This window comes from Ranitomeya imitator, chromosome 1, assembly GCF_032444005.1.
Source record: "Ranitomeya imitator isolate aRanImi1 chromosome 1, aRanImi1.pri, whole genome shotgun sequence".
Classification (NCBI taxonomy): Eukaryota; Metazoa; Chordata; class Amphibia; order Anura; family Dendrobatidae; genus Ranitomeya; species Ranitomeya imitator.
In genome coordinates this window covers 113,484,527-113,499,208 of record NC_091282.1, presented here as the reverse complement: position 1 = coordinate 113,499,208, position 14,682 = coordinate 113,484,527, and the positions used below count along the sequence as shown (strand labels likewise).

The 14,682-nt window shown below is 44.0% G+C and overlaps 1 protein-coding gene across 1 annotated transcript in view; it reads right to left on the bottom strand.

Annotated features, from left to right (window-relative positions):
* The window catches only part of DMGDH (dimethylglycine dehydrogenase), a 105,045-nt gene that overhangs the window by 68,875 nt on the left and 21,488 nt on the right, over positions 1 to 14,682 (bottom strand). Inside the window, exon 5 of the mRNA XM_069749883.1 lies at positions 8,624 to 8,828. Within this exon, the coding sequence (XP_069605984.1) occupies positions 8,624 to 8,828 (205 nt within the window). The remainder of the gene's footprint in view (positions 1 to 8,623; positions 8,829 to 14,682) is intronic.

Sequence of the window (14,682 nt, the reverse complement as noted above, 5' to 3'; positions counted from 1 at the left end):
AAGTGAAAAAAAGGGCGTAGGGCCCCCTTATTTTTTAATAACCAGCTAAGGAAAAGCAGACAGCTCTAAGCTGGTCTTAAGATTACGGGAAGGGGTCAACCATGCAGCTAAAGGTACCTTCACACTGAGCGACTTTAGAAAGATAACGCTAGCGATCCGTGACGTTGCAGCGTCCTGGATAGCGATATCGTTGTGTTTGACACGCAGCAGCGATCAGGATCCTGCTGTGATGTCGCTGGTCGGAGCTAGAAGGTCAGCACCTTATTTCGTCGCTGGATCACCCACTGACATCGCTGAATCGGCGTGTGTGACGCCGATCCAGCGATGTCTTCACTGGTAACCAGGGTAAACATCAGGTTACTAAATGCAGGGCCGCCCTTAGTAACCCGATATTTACCCTGGTTACCATTGTAAATGTTTAAAAAAAACTACATACTTACATTCCGGTGTCTGTCGCGTCCCCCGGCGTCCGCTTCCCTGCACTCCTCCTGCATCCGGTGTCAGCGCCGGCCGGCCGTAAAGCAGAGCACAGCGGTGACGTCACCACTCTGCTTTACGGCCGGTGCTTACACAGGATGCAGGAGGAGTGCCGGGGGACGCGACAGGCACCGGAATGTGAGTATGTGGTTTTTTTTTTTTACATTTACAATGGTAACCAGGGTAAACATCGGGTTACTAAGCGCGGCCCTGCGCTTAGTAACCCGATGTTTACCCTGGTTACCCGGGGACTTCGGCATCGTTGGTCGCTGGAGAGCTGTCTGTGTGACAGCTCTCCAGCGACCACACAGCGACGCTGCAGCGATCCGCATCGTTGTCTATATCGCTGCAGCGTCGCTTAATGTGACGGTACCTTAACTGGTGAAGAGGAAGGTCTCAAGGCCTAACAGATTAGTATAGATTTACATTAGTGGCAGTACAGTTACAGACAATTACTGTATCTACCGGACAGTTTCGACATAGGAGATAGAACTGCTGTAAGGATATATGGAAAGTGATGACTAATATGGAATGAACAATACTGTTCCATGCATGAGAGTGGTGTAGTGTTATGTATCTCTTGTATAAAACAAGCACAACACAGAATTGTCTTATCAAATTAAAGTGTTTTATTCATGTGATATGAAGATGATATTACTTTGCTTGTTTAACCCCTTAACAACCTTGAACGTATAGGTATGCCCAAGGCAGTCTCCCTAAATTTGATGCGGGCTCTGGCGCCGAGCCCGCATCTTTCCCCACACATGATAGCTGATCTGATGACAGCTTTCCCCACATATGTCAGCTGATCTAACACCAGCGGCTGTTACCAAGTTAAATGCCACTGTTAATCCCCAAGGTTAGTTTCACACTAGCGTTCAGCAGGGCTGCGGACTTCCTCCGTGAAACCGCCGCCCACTGCCACGCCTCTTCATTCAGCTCCACCTACGGCTGCATGCGGTGTGCGTACCCTATCTTTTGGTTACGGGCTCTGGACAGGGATTGACCTCGGGAGCTCAGGGGTTTGTCTGCCCGAAAATGGTTACATGGTGCCCTCGAGCTGGTGGTTACGGCTGAGGGTAAAAAAAGTGTTGGTTCAGTTTTTTGTTGTGGTTTTTGCCTATAGTAAGCCAGATCTTTTAGCTCCAAGAACCCTCCCCTCAAGTTTTTGCATATGTATTGTTATACATGTTATTTATGTCATACATGTTTGATATCTGCATACTCTAACTGACCTGGAGAATCATAATGAAGGGCTGATTCAGCTTTTTGTGAACAATTGCTGTTATTGTGAACAGTAAAGGTACCTTCACACTAAATGACGCTGCAGCGATCCAGACAACGATCCGGATCGCTGCAGCGTCGCTGTTTGGTCGCTGGAGAGCTGTCACACAGACAGCTCTCCAGCGACCAACGATGCCGGTAACCAGGGTAAACATCGGGTTACTAAGCGCAGGGCCGCGCTTAGTAACCCGATGTTTACCCTGGTTACCATCCTAAAAGTAAAAAAAACAAATGCTTCATACTTACCTTCTGCTGTCTGTCCTCCAGCGCTGTGTTTCTCTGTACTGGCTGTGAGCACAGCGGCCGGAAAGCACAGCGGTGACGTCACCGCTCTGCTTTCCGGCCGCTGTGCTCACAGTGAGTGCAGGAAAGCACAGCGCCGGAGGACAGACAGCGGAAGGTAAGTATGAAGTGTTTGTTTTTTTTACTTTAGGATGGTAACCAGGGTAAACATCGGGTTACTAAGGGCGGCCCTGCGCTTAGTAACCCGATGTTTACCCTGGTTACCAGCGAAGACATCGCTGAATCGGTGTCACACACGCCGATTCAGCGATGTCAGCGGGAGAGCCAGCGACCAAATAAAGTTCTGGCCTTCTAGCCCCGACCAACGACATCACAGCAGGATTCTGATCGCTGCTGCGTGTCAAACTGAACGATATCGCTAGCGAGGACGCTGCAACGTCACGGATCGCTAGCGATATCGTTTACCTTTAAGCAAGTTGAAGATAAAATTATCTCTAAAAGACCTAACGTTAAAGAAGACACATTGCCTTTGTATTTTAGGCAAAAATAATTTTTTTTACATTTTAATAATCACAAAAAAAGAAAATGCTTTGATGTAAAAGTTTGGGCACCCTGCATGCTTAGTACCTAGTAGCACCCCCTTTTTGCAAGCTGAACAACCCAAGCTGGAGGGCACTATTGCTAGGTATCTCCCATTACATGCCAGATAAATATGGCACAAACAAGCAGAAGAAAGGTAGCATGCATACAACAGGGATCACCAAAAGAGTAATTATTACAAAAAATATATAAACTTTATTGAATTGTAAATTCAACAACACTGCAAAGAGTTAAAATCAATTAAAATTGCAAACTGCAAACAAAATTATATATTGACCCAAGATAAGCTCTACTTTGAATTCTATGTTTTTTTTAATGGCTGGTCGAGGGTTTTTAATCAACCCCCTTGACATCTATATCAATGTTTTTCTTAGCTACTGCACGGATGCCGATCAATGCATTTCCATGTGGCAGAATTACTCCCTGTTTTCTTCCATTTTTTTTTTTCCTTTAATAGTTACCCTTTTGCGCCTAGGTACTCTAAATCAATGTCTGTGCAATAATAACCGTTCTCAGCCACGGTATATACTCCATCCTATGCCTTTTTTATGGTTGGCTGAGTGTTCTTAATCAGTGTTCTGATATTTGGCTCTGTGGAAATCTCCAGCCACTGAGCACTCGCCAATTGTGAGATGCGCCTTTCTGTGGCAGAATTATTTTCATGGACGACACAGCATTTCCCCCTTAGCTATTGCGCATGCGCAATACACTTTGATTTGGCCATCTTTGGACTCTCACTACACCGGCCTCTTGCACGGCCCTGCGCAGATGCAAGGACACTGACAACTTCCGGCTCTATGCACTGGGCTTAGACAAAATTAACTTCCAGTATCTTTGTATTGTGGAGACTTTTTAGCAGACATTTTGCTGTTAATAATTTACAAAGTCTCTCAAATGAAATCTGTTAATATTGCTCATCTGAATAGTGGATTTTCCTATTGTGTGTCCATTTTACTGTTTTTTTTTTTCCTACAGAATCGGGCCTTTTTGCCTAGTTGCATTCTCTGGACAAGCAGGACCCTTTTTTCTTGGTATCCCTCCCTTGTCTTCTAGGGGTTAATGTTGTTACTACACATGTATGTGGCTTGATGTGGGGGTTATTTTCTATATTACTGAGGTGTGGCAGGGGCATGACCTCATCTTGGGTCAATGTATAATTTTGTTTGCAATTTTAATTGATTTTAACTCTTTGCAGTGTTGTTGTATTACAATTCAATAAAGTTTATATATTTTTTGCAATAATTACTCTTTTGGTGATCCTTTTTGCAAGCATTGCAGCTTGAAAACGCTTTTTGTAGCCAGTCGAGAGTCTTTCAGTTCTTGTTTGAGGGATTTTGATCCATTCTCCCTTGAAAAATTCTTCCAGTTTTGTTAGATTCTTGGGTCAGCTTGTATGCACTGCTGTTTTGAAGTCTAGCCACAGATTTTCAATGATGTTCAGAGCAGGGGATTGTGAGGGCCATTGTAAAACCTTCAGTTTCACCTTTGAGAGGTAGACTATTGTGGATTTTGATGTGCGTTTACGATCATTATCCATTTAGAGAAGCCATCCTCTTTTCAACGTTTTTTTTTTTTTTTTTTTTTTTTTTACAGATGGCGTTATGTGTTCGTCAAGAATTTGTTGAAATGTCATTGAGTCCATTCTTCACTATACCCGTAAAATGTTCCCCGTGCAATTGGAGATGTTTTCTTCTGATAACTCTTCCATATTTGTGCAGCTGTCTCAGAACAGTAAAAAAATGTATCACAACTCCACAGCCTGCAAAATCTTTCTGAATGTGTTTTTCAGTCAAGTTGGGGTTCTGATTTGCATCTCTAGCAATCCTACAAGCAGCTTTCACTGAAATTTTGCTTGGTCTTCCAGACCTTATCTTGACCTCCACTGTTCCTGTTAACTGACATTTCTTAATTATATTTCAAACTGAGGAAATGGCAACTAGAGAATGCTTTGATATTTTCTTATAGCCTTCTCCTGCTTTGTGGGCCTCCACCATTTTCCTTTTCAGAGTACTAGGCAGTTGCTAAGAAGAACCCATGGCCGCTATTTTTTGGCACAAGGTTAAAGGAGGCTGGGTTTTTATAAAGCTGGGAAATATGCATCATCTGGCCTTTCCCAACGATAATGGTAAACAAGCCATAACCCTAGCAGGCTAATTAAGATCTGAAACCTTGGTCAAAGTTATCTGAGCACACAAATCTCCAAGTGTGTCCAAACTTTTGAATTGGCTTATTTTCCTTTTTCCAATATTTTAAATGCAAAGAAATTTACAATATAACTACAATACAAAGCAAATGTGTCATCTTTAACTTTAGCCCTCTTAGAGGTCATTTGATCTTCAACTTGCTTAACCGTTTTCAATAACAGTAATTCCGTATGCGGTTGAATAACTTGGGGTCATTCAAAGTACAATTCATCCTGCAAAAAAAACATGCCATCATACGGCCAAATTGCCAGAAAAATAAACAAAGTTATGCTCCAGAAGTAGAAGGAAATAAAATAGTACTCAACGTAAAACTTCTTAACTTTACTTGGAAAGTTAAAACATCACGGTGTGTAGAGTAAATAGCGCCATCCTATTCACATAAACCGTGCCAGCCATATTATTGCCCATGTGTAACAGCATGACTTTTATCACATTAAAGTGTCTTATTCTTGTGATATGAAGGAGTTTGGATAACATGCAGGAGCTATAAATGTTACATATTTCTTCACGTCTTACCTATTTATGGTCACTTGGTGTTTTGTTGTGCCAGATTTGTTAGCTATGTATACGTGTGTGATACTTGTGTGGTGCTAGCCTATTTCTGGCCACTGTAAGCCCTCTAGCTTGCAAATTCTACAAGCCAACAACTATTTATGGCTACCCAACACAGTCCTGGGGCCCCCCAGCTAATCCACAGTTAGTATAAGTATCACTATTTTTTTCACATTCTGGTTGGGACCAGCAAAACTTTCCATCATGATGTGCATTAAAAAATGTAAAAAAAAATGCTATAACACATCGTAACATTTCTTAAAGGGTATCTATCACCAGAAAAAAAAAACACTTAACCTACAGATATGGGGTTAATAGTGTTATTAACCTGCTCGGCCCCCACAGTTAGCCATACAGCGCACAGGTTCAGTCATCGTTCTGAGTATACAGAGCAGTGGTTATTACCCTTTAAAGCAGAGGTGTCAAACTGCATTCCTCGAGGGCCGCAAACAGGTCATGTTTTCAGGATTTCCTTGTGTTGCACAAGGTGCTGGAATCATTCTGTGCAGGTGATTAAATTATCACCTGTGCAATACAAGGAAATCCTGAAAACATGACCTGTTTGCGGCCCTCGAGGAATGCAGTTTGACACCTCTGCTTTAAAGTGACAGTGGTCAGAACTGAAAAACTTGGCCTGGTCAGGAAAGTGAAAACAGGCTATAAACTGGAGATAAATGCCTTTTCTATGCTCAGTGTCGCCTTTGGTGCTGCCTATATTGGGAGGATATGATTTTGTATGTTTTTTTTTTTCAAATTTTGCTCATTCCATTTTATCATTTTGTAAAGATTCATCATGACAGATGTGAGTAACGCAACAAGTATCCCATGAAATAATCAGTATTTGGTGGAATAATCTGTCCAGCAGTGTGGTAATAAGTAATACAAATAGTTGTCCTGGCAGACAGTGCTGTTACTTAATACTATGCCACGTACTGGGGTCAATTTAGTGCAAAGATCAGGAGAATAGCTCTCTGTGTCTTTCTGGGAATTGCGATCTGACAACGTAAGCACATTTCTGGAAACCACCTTTTTACCACCATTTTACTTGGCTGGAAAAATAGAACTGTCCCATGGATTTTATTCAAGTGTCCCTTTATATGGATGACTTCTGAAAAGCAGAAGTTAATTTCTATCAAGGAAATGAGATATATGAGATCAGCTGAAATCCGCTCCAGATGGATCCATGTATGATGGCGAAACACAGCAGCCTTGTATGTGGCTTAGGGGCGGCTGCCGAGTACTGCACTTTGTCTTTCATTCAAGTGCAGTACTCACCAGTAGCCACTAGGCAAAATACATTGTGTTCCGCCTTGTACACCAGCCACTGTTGGAGCAAAGATCATCTGATGGGTGGGCATGTCGGGTGTCAGACCCCCACCGACTACATATTGATGACCTGCCTTACAGAGAGGCAATCAATATGTCAGCCCTAGATGACCCATGTAAGAAGTAAAGCTTCAAAATGAATAATATATTAAATGGCAGGTCCATAGCAATACTTGGAGTAAGGCCTCTGACATGATCATTACTTGTTTTAGGTAAATTAAAAGAAAAATGTTGGTTATCACAGCTGTCATTAGTGATGTGATTAGTACAGAGGCCCAGATTAAAATCCAGTGCAGAACGGCCCGGCTGTCACTTTCCTTTTCCACACGCTTTCTTAAGATTCTTGACCAAACTTTCCATCGCTCCTAGAACGTTCTTAAGGCTTCAGATAAAACAAGAGACTTTTTCGATTTCCAGAAGAGTTAGAAAATTTCCCATGAAATCCCCCAAAAAACACCTGGAAAGAAACTCTTTCAGAAGGTCTCTTGTGTGCGACCTAAAGTACTTGTGCAAATTGCCTCTTCAGAAGGAACATAGACATTAGATGAAGTCCAGGCATCCAAACTTACATTCTGGGGAGGGAGATGGGGTCCCACAGTAGCTACAGGATATCATCCTCTATTGCCCTTACGTGCACACACTATCTTTCCCACTACCATCTACCTACCCTATACGCATGCAGAAAACTACCTATAAACATAAGAAATAGTAGCGCAATCTTGCAATTTTGACGCTGGCTACAGCGGCTACTTTAGACTAATATTTCCTGTTTTTTTTTTGTTTTTGTTTTTTTTTACATAAGACTTTTCAGAAGTCTCATTATCCATCACTGATAGCACATTATCCATAACAGCAAGTGCAGAGCGGTGTTCCTGACACTGCCAAACCGGTCATGCTGAAGGATGTTGCAGGCAGCAGATCGCTCTCCACAGCGTCTCCAGACTCTGTCACGTCTGTCACATGTGCTCAGTGTAAACCTGCTTTCATCTGTGAAGAGCACAGGGCACCAGTGGCGAATTTGCCAATCCTGGTGTTCTGTGGCAAATGCCAAGCGTCCTGCACAGTGTTGGGCTGTGAGCACAACCCCCATCTGTGGACGTCGGGCACGCAGACCATCCTCATGCAGGCAGTTTCTAATCGTTTGTGCAGAAACATGCACATTTGTGGCCTGCCGGAGGTCATTTCGCAGGGCTCTGGCAGTGCACATCCTGTTCCTCATTGCACAAAGGCTGAGGTAGTGGTCCTGCTGCTAGGTTGTTGCCCTCCTACGTCTCCTCCACGTCTCCTGGTGTACTGGCCTGTCTCCTGGTAGCGCTTCCAGCCTCTGGAACACTACGCTGACAGTCACAGCAAACCTTGCCACAGCTCGCATTGATGTGCCATCCTGGATGAGCTGCACTACCTGAGCCACTTGTGTGGGTTGTAGAGCCCGTCTCATGCTACCACGAGTGTGAAAGCACAACCAACATTCAAAAGTGACCAAAACATCAGTCAGAAAGCATTAGTACTGAGATGTGGTCTGTGGTCCCCACGTGCAAGAACCACTCCTTTATTGAGTGTGTCTTGATAATTGCCAATAATTTCTATGTGTTGTCTATTCCATTTGCATAATAGCATGTGAAATTGATTGTCAGTGTTGCTTCCTAAGTGGACAGTTTGATTTCACAGAAGTTTGATTTACTTGGAGTTATATTCTGTTTGTGTTCCCTTTATTTTTTTTTTTGAGCAGTGTATATACACTTTTTTTTTACGTAAAAATTTGATTTAAGCTGAAGGTTAATTTCTGACGGCACATTCCCTTTACATGAAAGTGCTGCTGTGATCCCGAACAAACTTGCCTAGATTTAAAATACATATACAACTACAGATTACACAAAAACCTATGAATTCTACAGGTAAATTTGGTTTAGGTTGGATAAACAATATGGAATATATACCTGTAGCATTCACAATCCTTTTTGCATGAATCGTTCCATGAGGGGTCTCCACATTCCAAGTGCCATCAGGCTGAGGTGTTAGGTTAGTGACTTGTGCAGGAAAGTATAACTGTGCACCGTATTTCCTGGCCCCAGATGCAAGGGCCATAGTTAGGGAATAAGGATCAATATGACCATCCCCAGGGTTGTACAAACCAGCAAGAACCTGTAGTGAAAGTAAGAAGTGTTAAATGTTGAATAAATCTGAGACCTGATAAATATAGAGCAAAAGTATCTGTGATACATTGATTTTCTGAACCTCTAGGACTCATAGAATTTATTTACAATGTATACAAAATGTCATGTAAAAGGAAATATTACTTAAGGTAGTTCTAGGTCCAGCGTAACATCACTGTAACAGTTATAATAGAGCCATGATAATTACTGGAACTACCTCATTTAATATTATTAGTGGGATTGTTTGCATTGTAAGCAGCATCCATCTAGCACTGTACGCATATCACACACAGAGTCCTGTTTGTGATCTGTATATTCATTAATTCTTGTTTTTTTTGTTTTGTTTTTTTTTATTAAGTGTAATCCTCCCTAGGATTCAAACTCAATATCACTTGTATTTAGGGCAGCAGCTCTAACCAAGTATAGGTGAATTTTTTCTGCTCACAAATCTAACTAATCTTCTTCTTTACAGGCACGTTGTACTGGTACATATATCTCTCTCATATATATATCGTTATACATATATATTGTCATGATATACACAGTACACAATGTCTATGTATATATCTAAAAAAAACACTGTAGGAATGTAAATAAATATTTTTAGTATAGAGATGTGTGTGAGTATATGTACACGCATCTCTATATACTAAATAAATACATTTATTTACATTCCTACAGTGTTTTTTTTGTACACTGACAACTCGACATTACATTGCTTTTATCATGGAACAGCCATTTCTCTAAAATGTCCCATTAGCAGTTAGCAACCACAAGCCACACGCTCCTCATGCCATTGTGAGCAGCATGAGTGGCCAAAACGTGTTACCATGGCCTGTAGCATCTCTGTAATGGTCTCCCATCGAACACATCTAGAACTTGGGTGCACAAGTGCAGTCAGCGTAAGAGAACATTCCTCAGACGAACATTAACCACCAAGCGCGTCAGTACATGTATTTCTGAACAGGATACCCAAAATGGATACAGGAAAAAAAAATTGAGATGTTTTGAAAAATGTATTTCCATTTTTCATCATTTGCATATTGTTAATAAGTCTATCTATCGATCCTTTACTCTCCATAATTCCATGGGACAGAGATCTATACACTAAACCTTTACTGTGAAGTGTAAAACTACTTGTTTCATCACTGAGCCAGTGCCTTCCTCAGACAATGTTACAGCGCAAAAACAACAGACAACAGGAAATACGGAATGAAATCACACGTGGTTGTGATAAAGGGGTTATTCAGTACTAGGACATCCCCTTCTAATTTGATACATTTGGCACCGTTAAAATAAAATAATTAAAAAAAAAAAGTAAAAAGCTTTTACTCTCCTCCCGCGACGGCACTGTTCTAGCGGTGTGTTGGCATTCCCGGGGCTCATGTGAAATTCTTATGTCACATGAGCCCTGCGCCCAGTTAGCGCTGGCGTTACTGTCCCCACCTTCTGATGGATACCGCTATGGCTGGCCGCTCACTTCCTGTTAATTTCTTATACATGTGAAGGTGGGGACAGTGACGCCAGCATGGATTGGGCTCAGGTCTCACATGTCACGGGATGCTTGGGAACGCGAGTGCCAATATCACTGGAACGATGCCGGCACTGGAGGCGAGTATAAGGTTTTTGTTTTGTTTTTTTGAATTTTAAACGTGGGTCAAACATGAAGACTGAGAAGGGGTTGTCCAAATAGTGGACAACTCCTTCAATATATTTTTCATTTTTTTATTTTTTTTTTAAGGTTGATAGAAAGAATCCCCTATTTTATATGGACATAAATCAGCATTTCCCAAACTCCAGTCCCCACGGCCCCCAACAGATCATGTTTTCAGGATTTCCTTAGTGTTACACAGGTGAGAGAACTTGTGGCAAATTCTGATACCCAGATAGTATTTTGCACAGGTGATGGAATTATTAAGGAAATCCTGAAAAAAATGACGTGTTGGGGCTGTGAGAACTGGAGTTTGGTTAACATACAGTCCTCCCTGCCCCACAACACATCCTGCTGTCTTTAGTGTATACACATTGTAAGGATTTCACTCACTCAGCTGCGACGGCTGACACTCAGGAGACGTGTTCCTTTAAAGTTCACTGGGTTTATTGCTTCATAAACCATGTGGCAAATAACAGAAAGCAAAATGGGCCTTTGGTTCAGGCAAAGAAAAGCAAGTGTCCAGTTCATCCGGCTCAGTCCTGAAGCCGTAACACACTCAGGAGGGTTTCACCTCCACACATATCTGCTGTGTAAAGGATTAGCCAGTCTTATAAAGAGCTAACCCCACCCAGTAACCCATCACATGATTAGCCATGTGGTCTGACATTACCACAGGTCCTGAAACACATATACAAGATTATGTGCAAGAAAGGAATACTCCGGGCTACATTACAGCAACCAGGCACTTATGTGGCACATACCTCCCATCGACTACAAACCCTTTAGCCATGCTACATACCTCCCCCCTCTGCCTAAAGCCGTGGGGCTTGGCACTTTCCCCCACTAAACAAGGGATTCTCGATAGGGCATCCGCATTACCGTGCAGCTTTCCGGCCCTATGTTCCACATGGAAACTGAAGTCCTGCAGGGCTAAGAACCAACGGGTGACTCTGGCATTTCTCCCTTTCGTTTCTCTCATCCACCTAAGCGGGGCATGGTCAGATACCAGTCTAAATTTACGTCCCAGCAGATAGTACCGCAATGTGTCCACTGCCCATTTTATGGCCAAGCACTCCTTCTCAACGACTGAGTAGTTCTTTTCAGATGAGGACAGCTTCCTACTCAGATAGAGAACAGGATGCTCCTCCCCATGTAGTTCTTGGGAAAGGACTGCTCCCACCCCAACATCTGAGGCATCTGTCTGAAGAATAAACTCTTTCTTGAAGTTTGGGGCCATCAGAACGGGTTGTTTACACAAAGCGTTTTTCATTTCTTGGAAGGCTGACTCTGTTTCTTCGGACCACTTAACCATTACTGATTTTGTCCCTTTTAGCAGGTCAGTCAGAGGCGCAGCCATCGTGGCGAAGTTTGGGATGAACCTCCTGTAATATCCCACGATTCCCAGGAAGGCTTTAACTTGTTTCTTGGAAACTGGTTTTGGCCATGTTTGGATTGCCTCCACTTTATTGATTTGGGGTTTTATTTCTCCATGACCCACTATGTATCCAAGGTACTTAGCTTCTTCTTTACCCAAGGCGCAATTCTTCGGGTTTATAGTAAATCCGGCCTCTCTTATAGCATCCAACACCGCTTGGACTTTCTCCAGATGACTCTCCCAGTCCGGGCTAAAGATGACGATATCATCTAGGTACGCAGCAGCGTAGGCCTTATGGGGTGCAAGGACTCTATCCATAGCCCTCTGGAAGGTCGCCGGAGCTCCCTGTAGGCCAAACGGCATCCGGGCATATTGGAAGCATCCATCAGGTGTCGAAAAGGCCGTCTTCTCCTTGGCTTCCTGTGCCATGGGGATCTGCCAATACCCCTTTGTCAAATCCAAGGTGGATATATATCTGGCGTGCCCAAGCCTTTCGATGAGCTCATCAATACGGGGCATGGGATAAGCGTCGAATTTAGAGACTTCATTCAACTTCCGATAGTCGTTGCAAAACCTCCACTCTCCATCAGGTTTTGGGACCAGGACAATTGGGCTCGACCAACCGCTCTTGGATTCCTCAATGACCCCAAGCCTCAACATACGCTCCACTTCCTTGGAGATAACTTCTCGACGAGCCTCAGGAATACGATAAGGTTTCACATTCACCCGCACATGTGGCTCTGTTAGGACCTCGTGCTCTATGACCTTCGTGTATCCTGGCAATTCTGAAAACAGGTCCCTGTTTTTCTGGAGTAACTCCCGGCACTGCTGTTTCTGGGTCTTTGATAGCGTCTCTGCTATAGTAACCGCTCCAACCTCACCTTCTGGGTTGCTTAACAATGACGGAGTTGCTGTCGGCTCTCTATCTTGCCATGGCTTGATGAGGTTGACATGGTAAACTTGGAATGGTTTCCGTCTTCCTGGTTGGTGAATTTTATAATTTACCTCCCCAAGTTTCTCGACAACCTCATATGGCCCTTGCCATTTGGCCAAGAACTTGCTTTCCACCGTTGGAACTAACACAAGAACTCGGTCTCCCGGATTGAACTGCCTCACTCTTGCAGACCGGTTGTAGACCCTGGCTTGAGCTTCTTGTGCTTGGAGAAGGTGTTCTTTCACGATAGGCATCACCTTTGCAATCCTTTGCTGCATCAGGGCCACATGCTCAATGACGCTTCTGTGGGGTGTGACTTCGGCCTCCCAGGTTTCCTTGGCTATATCCAGGAGTCCTCGTGGATGTCGGCCATATAGAAGCTCAAACGGTGAGAACCCTGTGGAGGCCTGTGGAACTTCACGAATGGAAAACATCAGATAGGGTAAGAGACAATCCCAGTCTCTACCGTCTTTCTCTATAGCTTTTCTCAGCATGCTCTTTAGTGTCTTGTTAAACCTCTCAACAAGGCCATCTGACTGGGGATGGTACACCGAGGTCCTCAACTGGGAAATCTTCAGGGCTTTGCATAACTCTCTCATCACCTTGCTCATGAAAGGTGTACCCTGGTCAGTCAGGATCTCCTTTGGCAGACCTGTCCGGGAAAAGACATGGACCAACTCGCGGGCTATGCTTTTTGAGGAAGAATTTCTCAAGGGAATTGCCTCAGGATAGCGTGTGGCATAGTCCAGGATGACTAATATATACTGATGGCCCCGAGCTGATTTAACTAAGGGACCGACCAAGTCCATGGCAATTCTCTCGAACGGTACCTCAATAATGGGCAGTGGCACAAGGGGGTTCCGGAAATGAGGAGTAGGAGCAGTTAGCTGACATGTAGGGCAGGAACTGCAATAGTTCACTATTTCCCGGTGACACCCAGGCCAATAGAACCTCTGCACAACCCGTTCCTGCGTTTTTTCCACCCCCAGGTGTCCACCCAAGATGTGTGAATGGGCCATGTCCAACACTTTCCGTCTATACGGACCCGGCACTATCAACTGCTCTACCAACTCCTCCCGTATTTTCGTGACACGGTACAACAACTCCCCCCTCAACAGAAAATGGGGAAATCTTGTGTCTGCCCCCGGCTCCTGTACCACCCCGTCAATAACTGTGACATTATTAAAGGCTTCCCTCAGAGTGGGGTCCCTATGTTGGGCAGTACCAAAATTTTCACCGGTAACTTCTAACTCCAGAATGTCAGATGTAGGGGATACTTCCTCCTCATCCCCAACCAGAACACAAAAAGGAAAACTGTCTGCCTCTGGGTGTGGCGATACCCTTCCAGGGTTCACTGGTTCCCTGCCAGGCAGCTCAGAACCATTTCCCCACAAATCCCAAAACAAACAGAAATCCCGGCCAATAATTATAGGGTGCAACAAGTCCTGAACCACGCCGACTATGTGGGACTCAGTGCCACATGCCGTTTCAATGTCCACCCTGGCCATAGGGTAGTCCTTTGCATCACCATGTATGCACCGCACTCCGACCTTCTTTCCTGGGAGCAGGTGGAGAGGAAAAGTGGCCCTCACCAGGGTCACTAGGCTCCCCGAGTCTAATAATGCCGTTACTGCTCGACCGTTCACCTTTACGGGACACGCTTGAGGTCCCTCGTTGGATGGAGAGTTCACACTACAGGCTGGATACGCATAGTATGAACAACGGCGTCCCATGCTGCAGTCCATCTGCTCAGTGGTTTGGGAACAACGGGCAGCTATATGTCCTGGCTTGTGGCACCTCCAACAAATAATATCACCCGTGGGGACCTTGGGCACCACCTCCCCCGCCCTTTGTGACCTTGGACGCACCACCCCTTTTTG